This window comes from Artemia sp. Qi Xiang Cuo, chromosome 8 (assembly GCF_049724085.1).
Source record: "Artemia sp. Qi Xiang Cuo chromosome 8, ASM4972408v1, whole genome shotgun sequence".
Lineage (NCBI taxonomy): Eukaryota > Metazoa > Arthropoda > Branchiopoda > Anostraca > Artemiidae > Artemia > Artemia sp. Qi Xiang Cuo.
Genome location: NC_142801.1, coordinates 61,470,022 through 61,488,025, shown reverse-complemented (window position 1 = coordinate 61,488,025; position 18,004 = coordinate 61,470,022). Strand labels below are relative to the sequence as shown.

Sequence of the window (18,004 nt, the reverse complement as noted above, 5' to 3'; positions counted from 1 at the left end):
GGAAGTTGAAGATCAATTTTTAAGAGTCAAATTTATCGGAAGGAAGCTATACCCCCCACGTAATATTTTCCCCCAATGCATCCGATAGTAATTTTAAGATAGTCTTTTGTACAAAAATAGTCCAAAGATCTCATAACACGGCCTTTGGGGTTGACACAACCCCCAAAGTATGGGGATAAGGGTTTTAAGTTATGCCCCGGGGGGATATAAGATTTTTATGAATAGGTGGTCTTTTGAACTTTAGAGGAGGCTCATTTCATTGGAAACGCATACTTCTAGTTTCATTTAAGAGTCAATCGTGATGGAGAGAAAATGGCCCCCACCTCTCCATGATATCCTCTTTTTCCCAAACACATTCGATCGAAATTGCGAGACAGCCATTTTGTAGCCAATAGTCCAAAGAAAATATAACAATGTCTTCAGTAATCAAATATAAGAAATATTTAGGCGGATGTTGAACTAAATCAAAACAAATTATGAGCATGTGAACTATCAAAAAGGTGACAATGCAATCTCTCAAGAACAATTTATATTATTAAGTTAGATCTTTAAGAGTAAGTTGTAGGGGAATTTGAACTAGCCAGAAGGCACTATGTGTACGAGATACTTTTAGTACTACAACTACAGTTACTGTAACTAGTGACGCTTAGAGCATTAAGGTGAAAGTTCTAGGAAGTGTTTTGGGGGCGTTCCAATTAAACGAAAAATCTGGTTTTCAAAAAGGCATATAAGCAATATCATAGGCAGCACCACTCTATAATAGCTAGAAATATCATTGAAACATTCAAAGAAGCTAACTCGATTCAAAACTAAAAGTTCTAGGGTCCTTTCTTAATGTAAAAACAGATTGGAGGGCAATCAGCCCGTCTCTCAAGCCGATTTATTTCCCAAACTCATATAGTCAAAATTGTTGAGACAACTATTTTTTTCAGCATAGTAGAACGATCCAGCAACTATATCTTTAGGGATATTGGGCATGTCAAACCCTTACAATTATGCCAAACTATGGCTTCTTATAAAAAAAAAACCGAAAAGATAAAGAAAATCCTGAAAATGACCTTGTCAATAAAAAACGAACAGAAATTCATCTAAAAAAACTTTTTCCGCAAAACAAGTTTTACATAAAAAGTAAAGAGCTCCATTAAGCCAAAAATGGACAGAAAGGAAGTCAAGTAATCATCGAAGCGTAAAACTACCACAAATCAATATCAATAAATAAACGAAACTCAAAATGAATAGAAATTAGAATAAATAGCGGAGTCAAACTTGAAACGAGCAAAAATTACCATTAGTAGGGCTGATAACCCCCATGCCTTCCCAAGACCAGAACATAATTTGCGCTTTACTGAAAACAAAATATGTTTAAATGTTTTCACTTTTTTTCACTTAAATAAGTAAAAAACTTTTTTTTACTCACTTTTTGTACCCATTTTTTATTTTAAGGAAGAAATATCAGTATAGGTAAATTTAACTGACAATCCACGGTCATTTTTTTATTTTTTTTAATTTTTTCAGTGAAGCCTAAGTTATGTTCTGGTCTTGAAAAGGCATGGGGGTTGTCAGCCCTAGTGATGTTAATTTTTGCTCGTTTTGAGTTTGACTCGGCTATTTATTATAATATCTGTTCGCTTCAAATTTAGTTTGATTGTGAATAATGAGGTACGGCAGTTCAACACTCGTGAGAGTATTCGACTCTATTTCGACTCACTTTTGGCTTGAAAGAAATAAGGACTTTTCTCCGAAAATTAAGGCGCCAGAAAGTACTTTTAGTTAATAAAAATGTATAATGAAGTAATTCGGTCAGGGGGGGCTGACCCCCCCCTTATGGGTGCCCATGCTTATAAATATATTAGCTTAAGAATTGATGATTAACTGTTTAGTATGGGAGAGGAGGAGGAGCGACATATTTTTCCCCGAGGAAGCGTACTAATGGTTGATGTTTTTTTGTCCGTCCCAAACACACTAGTCTGCGTCGGGAAAAATTTTGAATGTGAGTGGTAATGTTCATTTTTGTTGCTATTATGTGGAGGTTTAACTGTTGTGTTTTTTTTTAACCCATTTGTTAGCTAAAAAAATCTTTCTATTTCTAGATTTACTGGAAAATGGGAGAAGATGGTGCTGTTGTCCCTGAACATTGGCCAGTTAGCCTTGGTACAGACATTAATGCTGAATCACCACTGCCTGTAACATATGGCAACAATGGATCAGTTTCGAATATTTATTTTTCAGTGAGTTGGAATCTAACTTCGATTGTTTTAGGTGTGAAGCAAGCTGTGTCAAATAAAATCAGGAAAGTCAATATCTTAAAAAGAAAGTTTTAACGTTATTTCGGCTGAGCGAAGATTGTAACAGACTTTTAAGGGTTGAGCACCTTTTTTTCCTTCTTCAAAGGTTTATTCCGGAATAAATAAGAAACTTAAAATGGCAACGTCCTATACAGGGACGCCCATTCATGGAAATATAGAAGGAGGGTATATCAATGTAGAATCGTGTAAAAGTCTATGTAAAAATAAGATTTATATTAAGATTAATGGAGGAGGGTCTATCAATGAAGAACCATGTAAAAGCCCATGTAAAAAAATGATTTATATTTAGATTAATGGAGGGTCTATAAATGTAGAACCGTGTAAATTTCCATGTAAAAATAAGATGTATATTAAGATTAATGGAAGAGGGTCTATCAGTGTAGAACCGTGTAAAATTCCGTTTAAAAATAAGAAGTATATTAAAATTAATGGAGGAGGATCTATCAATGTAGAACCGTGTAAAAGTCCATGTAAAAATAAGATTTATATTAAGATTAATGGAGAAGGGTCTATTAATGTAGAACCGTGTAAACTTCTGTGTAAAAATAAGATGTATATTAAGATTAATCGAGGAGGTTCTATCAATGTAGAACCATGTAAAAGTCCATGTAAAAACAAGATGTGTATTAAGATTAATGGAGGAGGGTCTATCAATGTAGGATCGTGTAAAAGTCCATGTAAAAATAAGATTTATATTAAAATTAATGGAGGAGGGTCTATCAATGTAGAACCGTGTAAAAGTCCATGTAAAAATAAGATATGTATTAAGATTAATGGAGGAGGGTCTATCAATGTAGAACCGTGTAAAAGTCCCTGTAAAAATAAGATTTATATTAAGATTAATGGAGGAGGGTCTATCAATGAAGAACCATGTAAAAGCCCATGTAAAAAAAATGATTTATATTTAGATTAATGGAGGGTCTATAAATGTAGAACCGTGTAAATTTCCATGTAAAAATAAGATGTATATTAAGATTAATGGAAGAGGGTCTATCAGTGTAGAACCGTGTAAAATTCCGTTTAAAAATAAGAAGTATATTAAAATTAATGGAGGAGGATCTATCAATGTAGAACCGTGTAAAAGTCCATGTAAAAATAAGATGTATATTAAGATTAATGGAGGAGGGTCTATCGATGTAGAACCGTGTAAAAGTCCATGTAAAAATAAGATTTATATTAAGATTAATGGAGAAGGGTCTATCGATGTAGAACCGTGTAAAATTCCGTGTAAAAATAAGATTTATATTAAGATTAATGGAGAAGGGTCTATCAATGTAAAAATAAGATCAATGTCTATCAATGTAGAACCGTGTAAAAGTCCATGTAAAAATAAGATTTATATTAAGATTAATTGCGGAGGCTCTAACAATGTAGAACCATGTAAAAGTCCATGTAAAAATAAGATATGTATTAAGATTAATGGAGGAGGGTCTATAAATGTAGAACCGTTTAGAAGTCCATGTAAAAATAAGATGTATATTAAGATTAATGGAGGAGGGTCTATCAATTTAGAACCATGTAAAAGTCCATGTAAAAATAAGATTTATATCAAGATTAATAAAGGAGGGTCTATCAATGTAGAACCGTGTAGAAGTCCATGTAAAAATGAGATTTATATTAAGATTAATGGATGAGGCTTTATCAATGTAGAACCGTGTAAAAGTCCATGTAAAAGTAAGATTTATATTAAGATTAAAGGAGGAGGATCTATCAATGTAAAACCGTGTAAAAGTCCATGTAAAAATAAGATTTATATTAAGATTAATGGAGGAGGGTTTATCAATGTAGAACCTTGTTAAAGTCCATGTAAACATAAAATTTATATTAAGATTAATGGAGGAGGGTATATCAATTAGAACCGTGTAAAAGTCCTCGTAAAAATAAGATGTATATTAAGATTAATGGAGGAGGGTCTATTAATGTAGAACCGTGTAAACTTCCGTGTAAAAATAAGATGTATATTAAGATTAATGGAGGAGGGTCTATCAATGTAGAACCGTTTAGACGTCCATGTAAAAATAAGATGTATATTAAGATAAATGGAGGAGGGTCTGTCAATTTAAAACCGTGTAAAAGTCCATGTAAAAATAAAATGTATATTAAGATTAATGGAGGAGGGTCTATCAATGTAGAACCGTGTAAAAGTCCTTGTAAAAATAAGATGTATATTAAGATTAATGGAGGAGGGTCTATCAATGTAGAACCGTGTAAACTTCCTTCTAAAAATAAGATGTATATTAAGATTAATGGAGGAGGGTCTATCAATGTAGAACCGTGTAAAAGTCCATGTAAAAATAAGATTTATATTAAGATTAATTGCGGAGGCTCTAACAATGTAGAACCATGTAAAAGTCCATGTAAAAATAAGATATGTATTAAGATTAATGGAGGAGGGTCTATAAATGTAGAACCGTTTAGAAGTCCATGTAAAAATAAGATGTATATTAAGATTAATGGAGGAGGGTCTATCAATTTAGAACCATGTAAAAGTCCATGTAAAAATAAGATTTATATCAAGATTAATAAAGGAGGGTCTATCAATGTAGAACCGTGTAGAAGTCCATGTAAAAATGAGATTTATATTAAGATTAATGGATGAGGCTTTATCAATGTAGAACCGTGTAAAAGTCCATGTAAAAGTAAGATTTATATTAAGATTAAAGGAGGAGGATCTATCAATGTAAAACCGTGTAAAAGTCCATGTAAAAATAAGATTTATATTAAGATTAATGGAGGAGGGTTTATCAATGTAGAACCTTGTTAAAGTCCATGTAAAAATAAAATTTATATTAAGATTAATGGAGGAGGGTCTATCAATTAGAACCGTGTAAAAGTCCTCGTAAAAATAAGATGTATATTAAGATTAATGGAGGAGGGTCTATTAATGTAGAACCGTGTAAACTTCCGTGTAAAAATAAGATGTATATTAAGATTAATGGAGGAGGGTCTATCAATGTAGAACCGTTTAGACGTCCCAGTAAAAATAAGATGTATATTAAGATAAATGGAGGAGGGTATGTCAATTTAAAACCGTGTAAAAGTCCATGTAAAAATAAAATGTATATTAAGATTAATGGAGGAGGGTCTATCAATGTAGAACCGTGTAAAAGTCCTTGTAAAAATAAGATGTATATTAAGATTAATGGAGGAGGGTCTATCAATGTAGAACCGTGTAAACTTCCGTCTAAAAATAAGATGTATATTAAGATTAATGGAGGAGGGTCTATCAATGTAGAACCGTGTAAAAGTCCATGTAAAAATAAGATTTATATTAAGATTAATGGAGGAGGGTCTATCAATGTAGAACCCGTGTAAAAGTCCATATAAAAATAAGATTTATATTAAGATTAATGGAGGAGGGTCTATCAATGTAGAACCGTGTAAAAGTCCATGTAAAAATAGGATTTATATCAAGATTAATGGAGGAGGGTCTATCAATGTAGAACCTTGTAAAAGTCCATGTAAAAATAAGATTTATATTAAGATTAATGGAGGAGGGTCTATCAATGTAGAACCGTGTAAAGGTTCATGTAAAAATAAGATGTATATTAAGATTAACGGAAAAATTGATGAATGTTTATTTATTATAAGTGTTTAAATCAATACGTAATTTCAACTCAACCAGGCCACTAAATGTTCGTAAATTTTATCATTTAAATATATAACTACACAAATATAATTCACAAATAAATAAATAATTTAAACAACACTTTCGTGCTGAAGAAAACCTATGAGGTTTTGCGGTCGTGCAAAAGTCACTACTTACCTAATATAAATATTGAATTAAACGTCAACTATTTAATTAAATTTATTATAAATTAGATAAAATGAATAAACTATATATATATATATTACAAATACTGCATTAAGGACGATAAGAAAAGAAAAATAATAATAATAATATAAAGAAAAATAATATGAAAAGAAAAGTAATAATAATAATTCCACGAAAGTCCACGTCACTACTTACCTAATACAAATATTGAATTATAAATTAGATAAATTGAATAAGCTATATATACATTAAAAAAAAATCTGCATTAAGGATGATAAGAAAAGATAAATAATAATAATAAAAAAAAGAAAAATAATATGAAAAGAAAAGTAATAATAATAACAAATCCCGTATTCAACAGTTCAATACTCCGCCCCTCTTTCGATTTAAAAACTATTTTGAACCCCAGCCCCTCCCCGTTACACTTTAAATTTTAATTGCTATTGAGTGAAATACTGATTTGTGCAAGATTTTTTCTTCGACTTAAACAGACAAAATTAAGTAAAAGCATTTTGAAAAAATACATATAACAGTTCTGAGCATAATTTTTACATAAAACAGGACAGTGAGCACCCTGATAAAAATCATAAGTATTTTTTTCAGCAGTACCAAAATAACACAAGTGTTTTGAAGTTGGGCAACCATGCAATCTAATCTTTTTTACTGAAAGCCAGCAGTTGACTTGCAAAAAAAAAGCAAAGAGTGAACTATTCACTAGTTTATCATGTTATAAGAGGTCAGTTTGTGCATCACATTTAGTCTGGAAAACTTTTCCAAAATTTGATTAAAACAAAAATAAAAGTAGTCGTCTATAATCTGCCTAATCACGTCTTACCGTGAAAGCCTTATAGTTTGGGTATTTTTGTTAAATTAATTAAGTCTGAACCACAGTTTATATAATATACCAGTAAGTTTACCGCAGATGATTTCTGGCTCTTCATTCTCGGTGCAAACAAAAAGCTTCTCCCACTTATTTCTGCACTTATTGTCCACTTATTGGTTGAGCTGGCCAAGTGGTTTTGTCAGTACTTGTTCCGTAGGTGATTATTCTTTGTCTACCCGTGAAAAGATCTAATGCCGCTTATGTTTATATCTGCAAAAACGTTCTCTGGAGCACTCGCACCTCGGTCCGGGTTTTTATAATGGGTGAGATAGGGAAAGATCATACTGGATAGCTATATAAACTGTGGTCCGAACCAAACAAATTTTTACAAACCACACAATTTAAAAAAAAACATTCTTTTAAGGTGCCAGAGATTAAAAAAAAAAAAGTAGACAAAATTTTCATTTATTTCAAATACACAAAAATAGGAGTTGAGATACACGGCCAAAGTCATGACTTTGCCTTGAAGCCAAAGTCATTCTTGCAGCATTTTTCTTTCACACGAAACCATAAGTCATTTTGATTATCTTTTCTGTAGTAAAAGGTAATAAATTTACCATATACTACTACTACTACTAACAACAACTCATCCTAGCACCAAACCCCCTGAGGCCAATACAGCTGTACACATTCCTCCTCCATCTCAATCTATTCATGTCATCTGTCTTTAAATCCTCCCATCCCAAAGGGGGACGAGCGGATTTTCGTTTGGCCCTAGATTGTTGGCTGACATAACGTGCCATAGCCGTCTCAACCTTTCTCTCATTATATCCCTAGAAAAGCGGGATTGAACGACACTTTACCAATGAGTATCAGCTTTGCAATAGACCTGAAATTGGAGGGTGCAAAATACTCAAAAACAATATTCCTCTTCGCGTCCAGCATCAAGTTTACCGCGAAACCGCTCAAAAATAATAAGTCTACATGTCTGGCTAAGTTGTGATGGTTGAAACGCTCCTCATTATGAGATTAACTGAAGAGCATGGGTAACTTATAAGAGTGGAAACTGGCGCTAGTAGTCGACAAAAACTAAGAACACCATCTAGCGTCTGGTGACACTTGGCATTTTTTCAAGCTGTTTAGTCGTTTTTCTGTCAGGAACTGAGATTAGACAGTTATTACTACCCTAATTCTTCTAGTTACTGTAATTAGATTAACTGTTCTTATTAATACATTGAAAAAATACCAAGTGTAGCCTAAAGCTAGATGGCGGTGATAGTTTTATTTTTGGACACTAGCAACAGTTCTCTTTCTTATAAGTTACACATACTTTTTTATTTGTTTCTTAAACGTTTCTCTTTTTTTTAGTACTTATCTGTTCTATAAGACTAACATGAGATTTATTAATGTTCTATAGAGTTCTCCCCCCAAATTTGTTACTTTGGGCAGAACAGGAGACATCGATGCCATTTTGCGAGTAATTCAAACTGCCAAAAAGTTTATCAGTATATCAGTCATGGAGTATTTGCCTATCATCATGTTTGATCATCCGAAAAAGTAAGTTAATTTAACATTATTCAAGTTTTTAATTTAATCAACTTGTCTTCTTATATTATGTCGAATGGGCGATATGTGCTTTAGGTAGTGGTATCCTAAACACTTTAATTTAAATGTAACATGATATGTTTTATGTGGAACATGTGTTGCATGCTTTGCAATCGACAGGAGTTGTATGTGCACGTGATACATGCAGCAACGTGATATGTTCTCCTTGCGCTCCTTGCGCTTTTTATTCCAGGGATTTCAGTTTACGAAAGTTAGCCGAGGGGGGGAGGGGAAAAATAATTTTTGAATCGAAAGAGGGGCAACTCTTTTGTGCATCGACTTTTTCTATTGAAATACGAAAAACGTTTTTTTTTCCATGAAAATGCAAAAGGAAGTTATTTTAAAAAACTTAAAGGGGATAATTATCCCCCTGCCTTTCCCTCTTATTGATATGCCTGCTTTGTAAGCAGGCATATGCAAGGTGTTCGAAGCAGACACAGAAGCAGCAGTTACTTCGATCTTGTTAGCTAGTTTAGCTAGTGTTAACTATTGGTTACCACCGCTAATATTAGTTGTTTACCTACTTGCGTTTGCAATGTTTTTCTATATTATCTGGTATCTACTCATGTCATAAATCTATGGGCAGTGAAAGAGTTTAAAATTTGACTGTCTGAATTGTTGTAAAATTTCGTATGTAATGCTGTTATTTTCTCACAATATGGATACCGGATACCTGTTGTTTTTATGGAGGGGAGGGGCAACCAGGTGTGCTGCCCCGTTCACCACAGCTGGGGGGCCGCCGTGGCATGTAGGTTGCCCTCTTTGATCAATTTGTTTCCTTTGATTTGTTTTTTTTTCTTTATAACTGAGTCGGGAGTGGGGTGCTGTAATTAGTTGTTCTCCTGGCACCACCAAGAATGGACACTGTATGGATACCTGTTGTTTTTCTGGAAGGGAGGGAAAACCTGCACGCCTTTTTAGTGGGAAATGGAGTGATTTTTTTGAAAAGTGGTTATATTTTTGGAATATAAAAATATTTACACTTTTTGTAACCTTATTGTCTTCCGAGAATGGTATGGAGGACAAAAATCATGGTGTACTGCCTTTCAGTTAAAGGTTACTACTTTATAGTTAAAGTGTGAAGTTTAAGCTAGTAGAATATATCCTTCGGAGTAAAAAAAAAAAAAAAACTTGTTTTTTTTTACTTCTTTTTTCAGATAGAAACTACAAAATATCTTCCCAGGAGATCATTAAAGTGCTGGAAGCACTCCTACAAATTTAATTAACCTAACTCAACTATTTTCCAAGATAACAAGAAGTTCCTATCAAAGAATTTTAGCTTAAGATCATCTATCCAAGATTCACCATTTTCTAAGATTGGGCTCAAGTTTTAAATCTGTGCGGAAAATGAAGCTTTACTATCTGCTATTAGCAAGGCCGTACCCAGGATTTTTTTTCGGAAGGGGTTTTACTCAAAGATTTTTTTTGGGGGGGGGGGGGCAACAAAAAAAACCTCAGAAAACGCAAACAAAATTTGTTTATATCCTTTTTTGTTACGTTTTTACGAGTAAAAAATACATTTCGGGAGGGATTCAAACCCCTCTAACCCACCCTCCGGGTACGGCCTTGGCTATTAGTGTTTTCAAAATATCAGCACTCCATGGAGAGAGGAGGCGCGGACCAAGGGGGGACCCAGTCTCTGGGGGTCTTGAAATATAACTGGAACACCCTCACATGGGGGACATAAATACAGGTGGAGGCGGAGGATGGCCCCTCTGATGTGCACTGGGCTGGGCCCACCGGCGCGTAGACACGTCCCGCCAGTCACAATCCAATCCCCCAGCAATGGGTAAATTGTTGGTGATGCAGGATGCCATAAGGGCGCATTATCGGTAGGAGATATAGTCGGCCCCTGCTAGGGACAGAGAGGAGTGGCTTGTTGCTGTCCTGACGCCAGCCAAGAAACCCCTTTTTCCACTTTTATGATTATAATGAGCAAACAAACGAATGTGAGAACCAGTGCTACCACGTCCGGGGAAACCGACGAAGGCCATGCGTTTAGATCTACCGCGTCCGGGGCAGCCGCCGATACGACGACCGCTAATCGCGCGAATACCTCAACTTTGACAACTCCATCCCTGGAGGCCATTATATCACTTAAATCGACTTTATCAATTTGTACCCTTAATATCAGAACGCTTGCAAAACAAGGAAAAAGGAACTCCTCCTGAGAGGGATAAACTGTTACAATTAGGACGTAGTTGGTTTATCCGAAACCCACCTCCCAGTTACTGGTGAAGAAAAACTTGATGAAGCTACTCTTGTACCATCAGGACGTGCTGATGGGAAACGCCAACAGGGAGTGGACTTCTTTCTCTCCAGTAAGGCTAGGAGATCACTAATCGCAACAACACCCATCTCAGAACGTCTGATCATGATCCGCCTGAAAGGCTCACCAGCGAATCTTACAATCATCCAAGTATATGCACCCGACTCTAGCAGAGATGATGAAGAATCCGAAAACTTTTATCTCCAACTTCAGTGTCGAATGTGAGAACCAGTGCTACCGCGTCCGGGGAAACCGACGAAGGCCATGCGTTTAGATCTACCGCGTCCGGGGCAGCCGCCGATACGACGACCGCTAATCGCGCGAATACCTCAACTTTGACAACTCCATCCCTGGTGGCCATTATATCACTTAAATCGACTTTATCAATTGGTACCCTTAATATCAGAACGCTTGCAAAACAAGGAAAAAAGGAACTCCTCCTGAGAGAGATAAACCGTGACAATTGGGACGTAGTCGGTCTATCCGAAACCCACCTCCCAGTTACTGGTGAAGAAAAACTTGATGAAGCTACTCTTGTACCATCAGGACGTGCTGATGGGAAACGCCAACAGGGAGTGGACTTCTTTCTCTCCAGTAAGGCTAGGAGGGAGATCACTAAGCGCAACAACACCCATCTCAGAACGTCTGATCATGATCCGCCTGAAAGGCTCACCAGCGAATCATAAAATTATCCAAGCATAGGCACCCGACTCGAGCAGAGATGATGAAGAATCCGAAAACTTTTCTCTCCAACTTCAGTGTCTAGTGGAATCCGTGCCAAAAAAAGATATAGTCTTTGTCATTGGGGACTTCAACGCCATTGTCGGTGAAGATCCATCTGGTAACGAGGACATGATGGGCAAATGTGGCCATGGACAGCTGAACAAGAGAGGTGAGCGCCTAATGGAATTTTGCCGAGATAGTGATCTTGTTATCACTAACACATTCTTCAAACACAGAGCCCGACGTAAAACAACCAGGACATCCCCAGAAGCAAGGACTCAGAATCTAATAGATTATATCCTCGTATCTAGACGCTGGAAATCTTCCATCACAAACACAGTCACTTTGGCTGGCGGCGACTTCGATAGCGACCACTCGCTTTTTATTACTTCTTTTAAAATGCGTATAAAAGCGGCCGCGAAACTCTCCAGAAAACCTCCCAGATTCAGAGTAGACCTCTTAAAAGACCAAACTACTCGACAAAATTACACCGCTACTCTTTCCGAAAGAATTTCCGAACTCCTCTCTACATCCCCGCTAACTCTATCAAAAGATGACCGACAATCTTGTGAAGAGTAGCTCACAGGTTATATGCGATGTCGCCCAGTCGACCCTGAGAGTCCAAAAGGCGGACCAAAAACCTTGGATCACGGATGAGAGAATCTCATTATGTGAGGAAAAACGCAGCCACACTAACAAACTAGATAGAGAAAGTTGGGATGTGTACAAACGATTGAAACGTGTGGTAGAGAAAGCCACTCGCCGTGCTCACCACTCCTATATAAGGGAACAATGTGAGCAATGCGAAATGGCATTCAAGAAAGGTGACTCTCACTTCATGTACAGGCGAGTGAGGGAACTAGCCAAAAAAAAGGAACTGAAAGCCTGTACCCTCCTTGATGAAGATCGTAACCAGATCCAAACTACAGATGGGATCCGAATCAGATGGAAAGAACACTTTGAGAGCAAATTAAACTCAACGATCCTCCCAGACCCATCGGTGCTTAACAGCTTCCCCGCAATCGCCGCAGACCCAAGCCCACTCCCACTCCGATCTGAGGTAGAATCGGCTATCAAGGGTTTAAGGACAAACAAAGCTGCAGGCCCAGATGGAATCCAACCGGAATTACTAAAAGTAAACTGCGATCCCCTTGTTCACCTATGCCTAAAAATTGCTACTGCTGCTTGGGAAGAAGGTCACTTCCCCTCCTCATAGTGTGAAGCCACGATAGTTTCACTCCATAAGAAAGGCTCTAAAGCAATCTGTGATAACTACAGGCCTATAAGCCTTACGAGCCACGCCACTAAAATACTCAATAGAGTAATGCTGGAGCGTATAAGAGCTATATTTTCAACTGTGATTCCAGAATATCGGGCCGGTTTCCGCCCAAACAGGTCAACGATTGATCAGATATTTACGGTACGTCAGATTATGGAAAACTATCTTGAACTCGGACCTAGTATTTTCCACCTTTTCATTGACTTTAAGCAGGCTTTTGACCTCATATGGAGAGAAGGTCTATGGCAAATTCTTCTCCATTTTGGTATACCACAGAACTTAGTATCATTGATCAGAAATATGTACTAAAAATCCAGAAGCCGCGTCATGACGGGAGAAGGCCTTTCCGATAGCTTTGAAACATCGACTGGTGCCCTGCAGGGTTGCTTGCTTTCAACGGAACTGTTTAACCTGTTCCTTACCGCTTTCTTCTCAATACTCAACAACTCGTCAAGTGTCCACATTGGGGGAATATCGATTGATAAATTAGCTTATGCAGACGACATAGACCAAGTAGCTGAGAACCTTGGGGAACTTCAGTCCCAGGCCGACAACATCCACTCAACCACCAGCTCCTTTAGAATGACCATCAATTCCTCAAAGACGCAAGCCTTGCTCTGCTCGCGAACGTCAGAAAACCATGAAACCTCAAGCCTCCAGCTCGGTGGTGACAACATAGACTGGGTCGCAGATTTCACATATCTTGGTAGCCTTATAACGTCCGGTAACAACCACTCGAAAGATATTAAGAGGTGCCTGGCGCTTACAAACTCTAGCTTTAAAGCCTTGATGCCGATCTGGAGGAACAAGAATTTGTCGACACTGCTGAAAACAAGAGTCTTTAACACACTGATTATACCCATTGCCATGTACGACTGTGATTCACGGACCCTCAAAACAGATGACCAACGTCGCCTAGCCGCATTCGAAACAAAGTCACTCCGCCGTATTGCTGGCATTACGTACCTGGACAGGATCTCTATTATTAGGTTCTTTAAAAGCCTCAAAATCAAACACACCATACTTGATAAAATAAAACTGCCAAAACTTAGGTGGCTAGGCCACATCCAGCATATGGAAAATTCTCGTCTTCCAAAAATAGTCCTTCCATGGTTGCGTGCATGGTTCTTGCCCCAGAGTTCAGCCCCCAAAGAGATGGAAAGAAAATTTCTCTACACTCAACCTGCTGCAACTTCTACGCCTGACTGAAGATAGATGCTCATACAGACGCCACATCAATAACATAGTGAATGAAGAGGCCCCAAAACGACCTTCGAGGACGGATGGGACTTAATGGAAATAATGGTATAACGTAATGCTATTATCAAAGGGGGGTGGGTGAGGCACATTTTCTGACTATGGTATTAGGAAACAGCTTAAAACAAGGGATCTATTGGTACTAATTTTACTTTTTTTACTTAATGAAGTAAAAATTTAATGAAGTAATTTATTAGTGAAGTAAAAAAAAATTTTTCTTTATTAACCGCTTAAATACAGTTAGCTTAATTTCAGTATTAGTTTATAGTATTACCGTAAATATATATATTATAGTATATTATTTTATAGTATATAGTTTTATAGTATATAGTATATATTTTATAGTATATATTTTATTATTTTATAGTATATAGTATAAATATATATTATAGTGTATTATTTTATAGTATATAGCATAATATTGTAGTGCAGTATCAGTTTATCGGTATTTATTTAATATTCAAAAGAGACATCAACAAAGAAACATCTTTGATTGTGAAATATTCTTTGATTTTGTATGTGTGGTACATAATGCTCGAACCTCGTTATAGTGAAGATAACGATGATACATATTCCGAAATAATATCGTACAACAGATTCAAGTCACTGATCCCCGCAAAAGGCTTCATGGCCTGTAAAGGAGGGGGAAGATTGCATATTATTCAAACCAGGCACGTACGCAGGAATTTGTTTCGGGGGGGGGGCTAATCGTTCAAACCCATTATTCTGTGAGAAAAATCAGAAAATTATGGGAGAATGAAAAAAATCGTGAGATTTCGGGGGGTGGGGCGGGCCCGGAGGCCCCCCCTGCGTACGTCCCTGATTCAAACACTAATAAACAATGAAAACAAAAGACACAAAGAAAGAGAGGAAGGAAGGATCAAGAGAGAAAAAAAGGGAGAGAGAGAGAGTAATGGAGAGTGACAGAGTGCAACAAGTTTCAGTGATTAATATCTGATCATTCAGAAAAAACTAGACCGTCTCCAATGAAACCCAAACAAATTGATAATAATAAGACAGATGAGATTTTAGGGGGGGGGCAGTTGCCCCGGATTCAGGGAATTTAGGGGCGCAAACTTTTAAATAAATTTATAATCGTTTTTATAATGATTCTAACATTTATAATCATTTAGTAATTATAGAACTGTTATGTTTATTACAATGAAATAGAGCGAGCAGTTTACAGTAACAGTAAGGGTAAGTAAACTGAAGCCGTAATTTTTAGTTTTCCTATATCTTTTCCCATAAAAAAAAGAAGTCAGATTGAAATCAATGAAAAATTTTGATAATAAATGAAAAACCTGTCAAATAACAGTTCAAATAGAGATAAATCCTTGTATTAGGCAGTGAAAAAAGGAACAAAAAGTATATCTGCTGATGACCGGTCACTATAGCCTATTTGTGATAAAAAAAATTCAGTATTTTTTTTTCTTTATTTTCTTTATTATTTTTTTTTAACTGTCTAATAAAAGGGTTTATCCCCATTTGAGCTGTTGATAATCGTCATGGAAAGACAGTGTGGTCTTCGAAATTTACCTATGAAAAGCATGTTAAAGTTTAACCTGAAAGTTATTCGGTGACAGGGGGGAGAGGTACTAATCAAGATTTTGCCCCGGGCGCAAGATTGGCCAGAACCGCCACTATGATAAGAATAGAGATAAACCTGCACAAAATCCTTCGGGACCCAAAACTTTTTCGCAAGTCTTCAGAAAGTACCAAACGAATGGTATTCTCCAACCAAATTAAGGAAGGCAGCCAAGATCAGGAAGGAAGCCAAATCAATATAACATGGCACGCAGGAAGCCAGCCAAATCAGGAAGGCAGCCATATCAGTAGGGAAGCCAAATCAGGAAGGAAGCCATATCAATATTACATGACACGTAGAAAGGCAGCCAAATAACATCAGCAAGGAAGCCAAATCGATGTAACGTGACACGCAGGAAGGCAGCCAAGATCAGGAAGGAAGCCAAATCAATATTACATGACACGTAGAAAGGCAGCCAAATCAAGTCACATTAGTAAGGAAGCCAAATCAATGTAGCGTGACACGCAGGAAGTCAGTTAAATCAGAAAGGTAACCAAATCAGGAAGTCAGTTAAATCAGAAAGGTAACCAAATCAGAAGAATTAATATAAGATCTTACTATTACTGTGTTAGTGTAAGATCTCATCTGCTTGTAAGATCTCAAAAGCAGGAATAGCAGACATGCATACAAACGAGAGATAAGGAGTTAAATTGTGAAAGAGGATCTTCAGAATTGGTCCAAGAAAATAGGTATTAGCATTCTTAAAGTACCTAGGTATCTGTGTACCTTTTTTTTTACGTGCCAGTGCTATTCTTTTGGATATTTTGGCGTAATTGACCTTCATTTTAATTAAGTAAATATTGTGCTTAAAAGTTAAATTTTCGTCAAGAAGGATGCCTAGGAAACGGAAAGGGCCATCCTTTGGTCTACTAATAGAGCCTTTGGATAGATGAATTTCAGGTAGTTCAGGATATACCGTAGATACACGGGAAAATAAAAAAATAACTGGTTTTAGAAAACATTTAGGATGCGAGTTGTCATCAAACAGGAGTGAAACTTTCGAACAGGGCTGCACCAGGCTTGTCAACTGGATATATTTTATGTCAAAAGGACAAATTCCTATGTGCAGGCACACAATGACATAAAAGGGCAAAAGGTGACATATTTTAGAAATATAGGACATAAAAGGGAAAAAAAACAGACATATTTTGTAAATTTATGACATAAAACGAAACTTTTCCTAACTAAACGGGATGTATATTTTGGTAAAAAAAAAATGTAAGTTTTTGCCAAAGTAGTGCTTTTTCTCGGTAGTTTTTCTTTTTTTAGCATCCAGGTTTTGCCAGAGATGTTTATACGAGTTTCGTGCTTTCACACTAAGTCATTTTGTATGAATGTTTTATATGGATTTTTTCAATTCCGTTACATTTAATGTTATGACCGCTATGATAGAGGTTTACAAAGTGTCTTTTGGTTAATAAACTAGTAAAAAAAACTTTAGTTTTTGAGATTTCAAGATGGACACATTTTAGCTAAAAATGACACATCTCATATATGTAACAATTTCTATTTGCTTTAAGTTTTAATGTTGCTCCTTACTTTCAGTTGAAAAAACTTGTTTTTTTTAATTTATTTTATGGTCGTTTTTTATATAATGCTGGGAAATCCGAGACCCCCTGCATCGAAATGTCCCTTCCCCCAAGGAAACATCCTCCATGGAAGGATCGTCCCCCGTAACCCGCTCCTCCAACACCCCCCTCATCAGAAAAAAGCCCTCCTGAAACGTCTTTATACTTCCCATTAACCAATACTATATGTAAACAATGGGCGAAGTTCATAACTTCCAGCCCTTCCCCCGGGAACTGTGGGGAATTATTTCATCCTGAAAGACATATTTATTAGATTTTACCATGCTGAACAAAATAGCCATATCGCAATTTTGATCGGGTGACTTTGGGAAAAAATGAGTGGGTGAGCGACCTGATTACCCTCAATTTTTTTGGTCACTTAAATAGAGCTCTATAACTTTTACTTTCCGTCCAAATGAGCCCTATCGCTACATTATACGACCAATCGATCGATACGATCACCCCTGGGGAAATAAAAAAAAAACAAAAAAAAACAAACAAACACGTATCCGTGATCTTTCTTCAGACAAAAATACAAAATTCCACATTTTTGTAGATAGGAGCTTGAAACTTCTGCAGCAGGGTTTTCTGATACGCTGAATCCGATGGTGTGATTTTCATTAAAGTTCTTTGACTGTTTGGGGATTTATCCCTCTTCTTTTTGAAGTTAAGGTAAACCTTCTTCGATTCTTAACTTTTGATGGATATAACTAATCTCGATGAAACTTATATATTTGAAATCAGCATAGAAAATTTGATTCTATTGATGTATCTATGGATATTGAAATTCCGGTTTTTAGAGTTTCGGTTACTA

General features: G+C 36.4%; 1 protein-coding gene across 1 annotated transcript in view; it reads left to right on the top strand.

The window, feature by feature from the left end:
* The window catches only part of LOC148949663 (5'-3' exonuclease PLD3-like), a 185,917-nt gene that overhangs the window by 77,787 nt on the left and 90,126 nt on the right, over nucleotides 1-18,004 (top strand). The window contains exons 6-7 of the mRNA XM_089093053.1: nucleotides 2,091-2,228; nucleotides 8,322-8,461. Coding sequence (XP_088949179.1) covers nucleotides 2,091-2,228; nucleotides 8,322-8,461 — 278 coding nt within the window. The remainder of the gene's footprint in view (nucleotides 1-2,090; nucleotides 2,229-8,321; nucleotides 8,462-18,004) is intronic.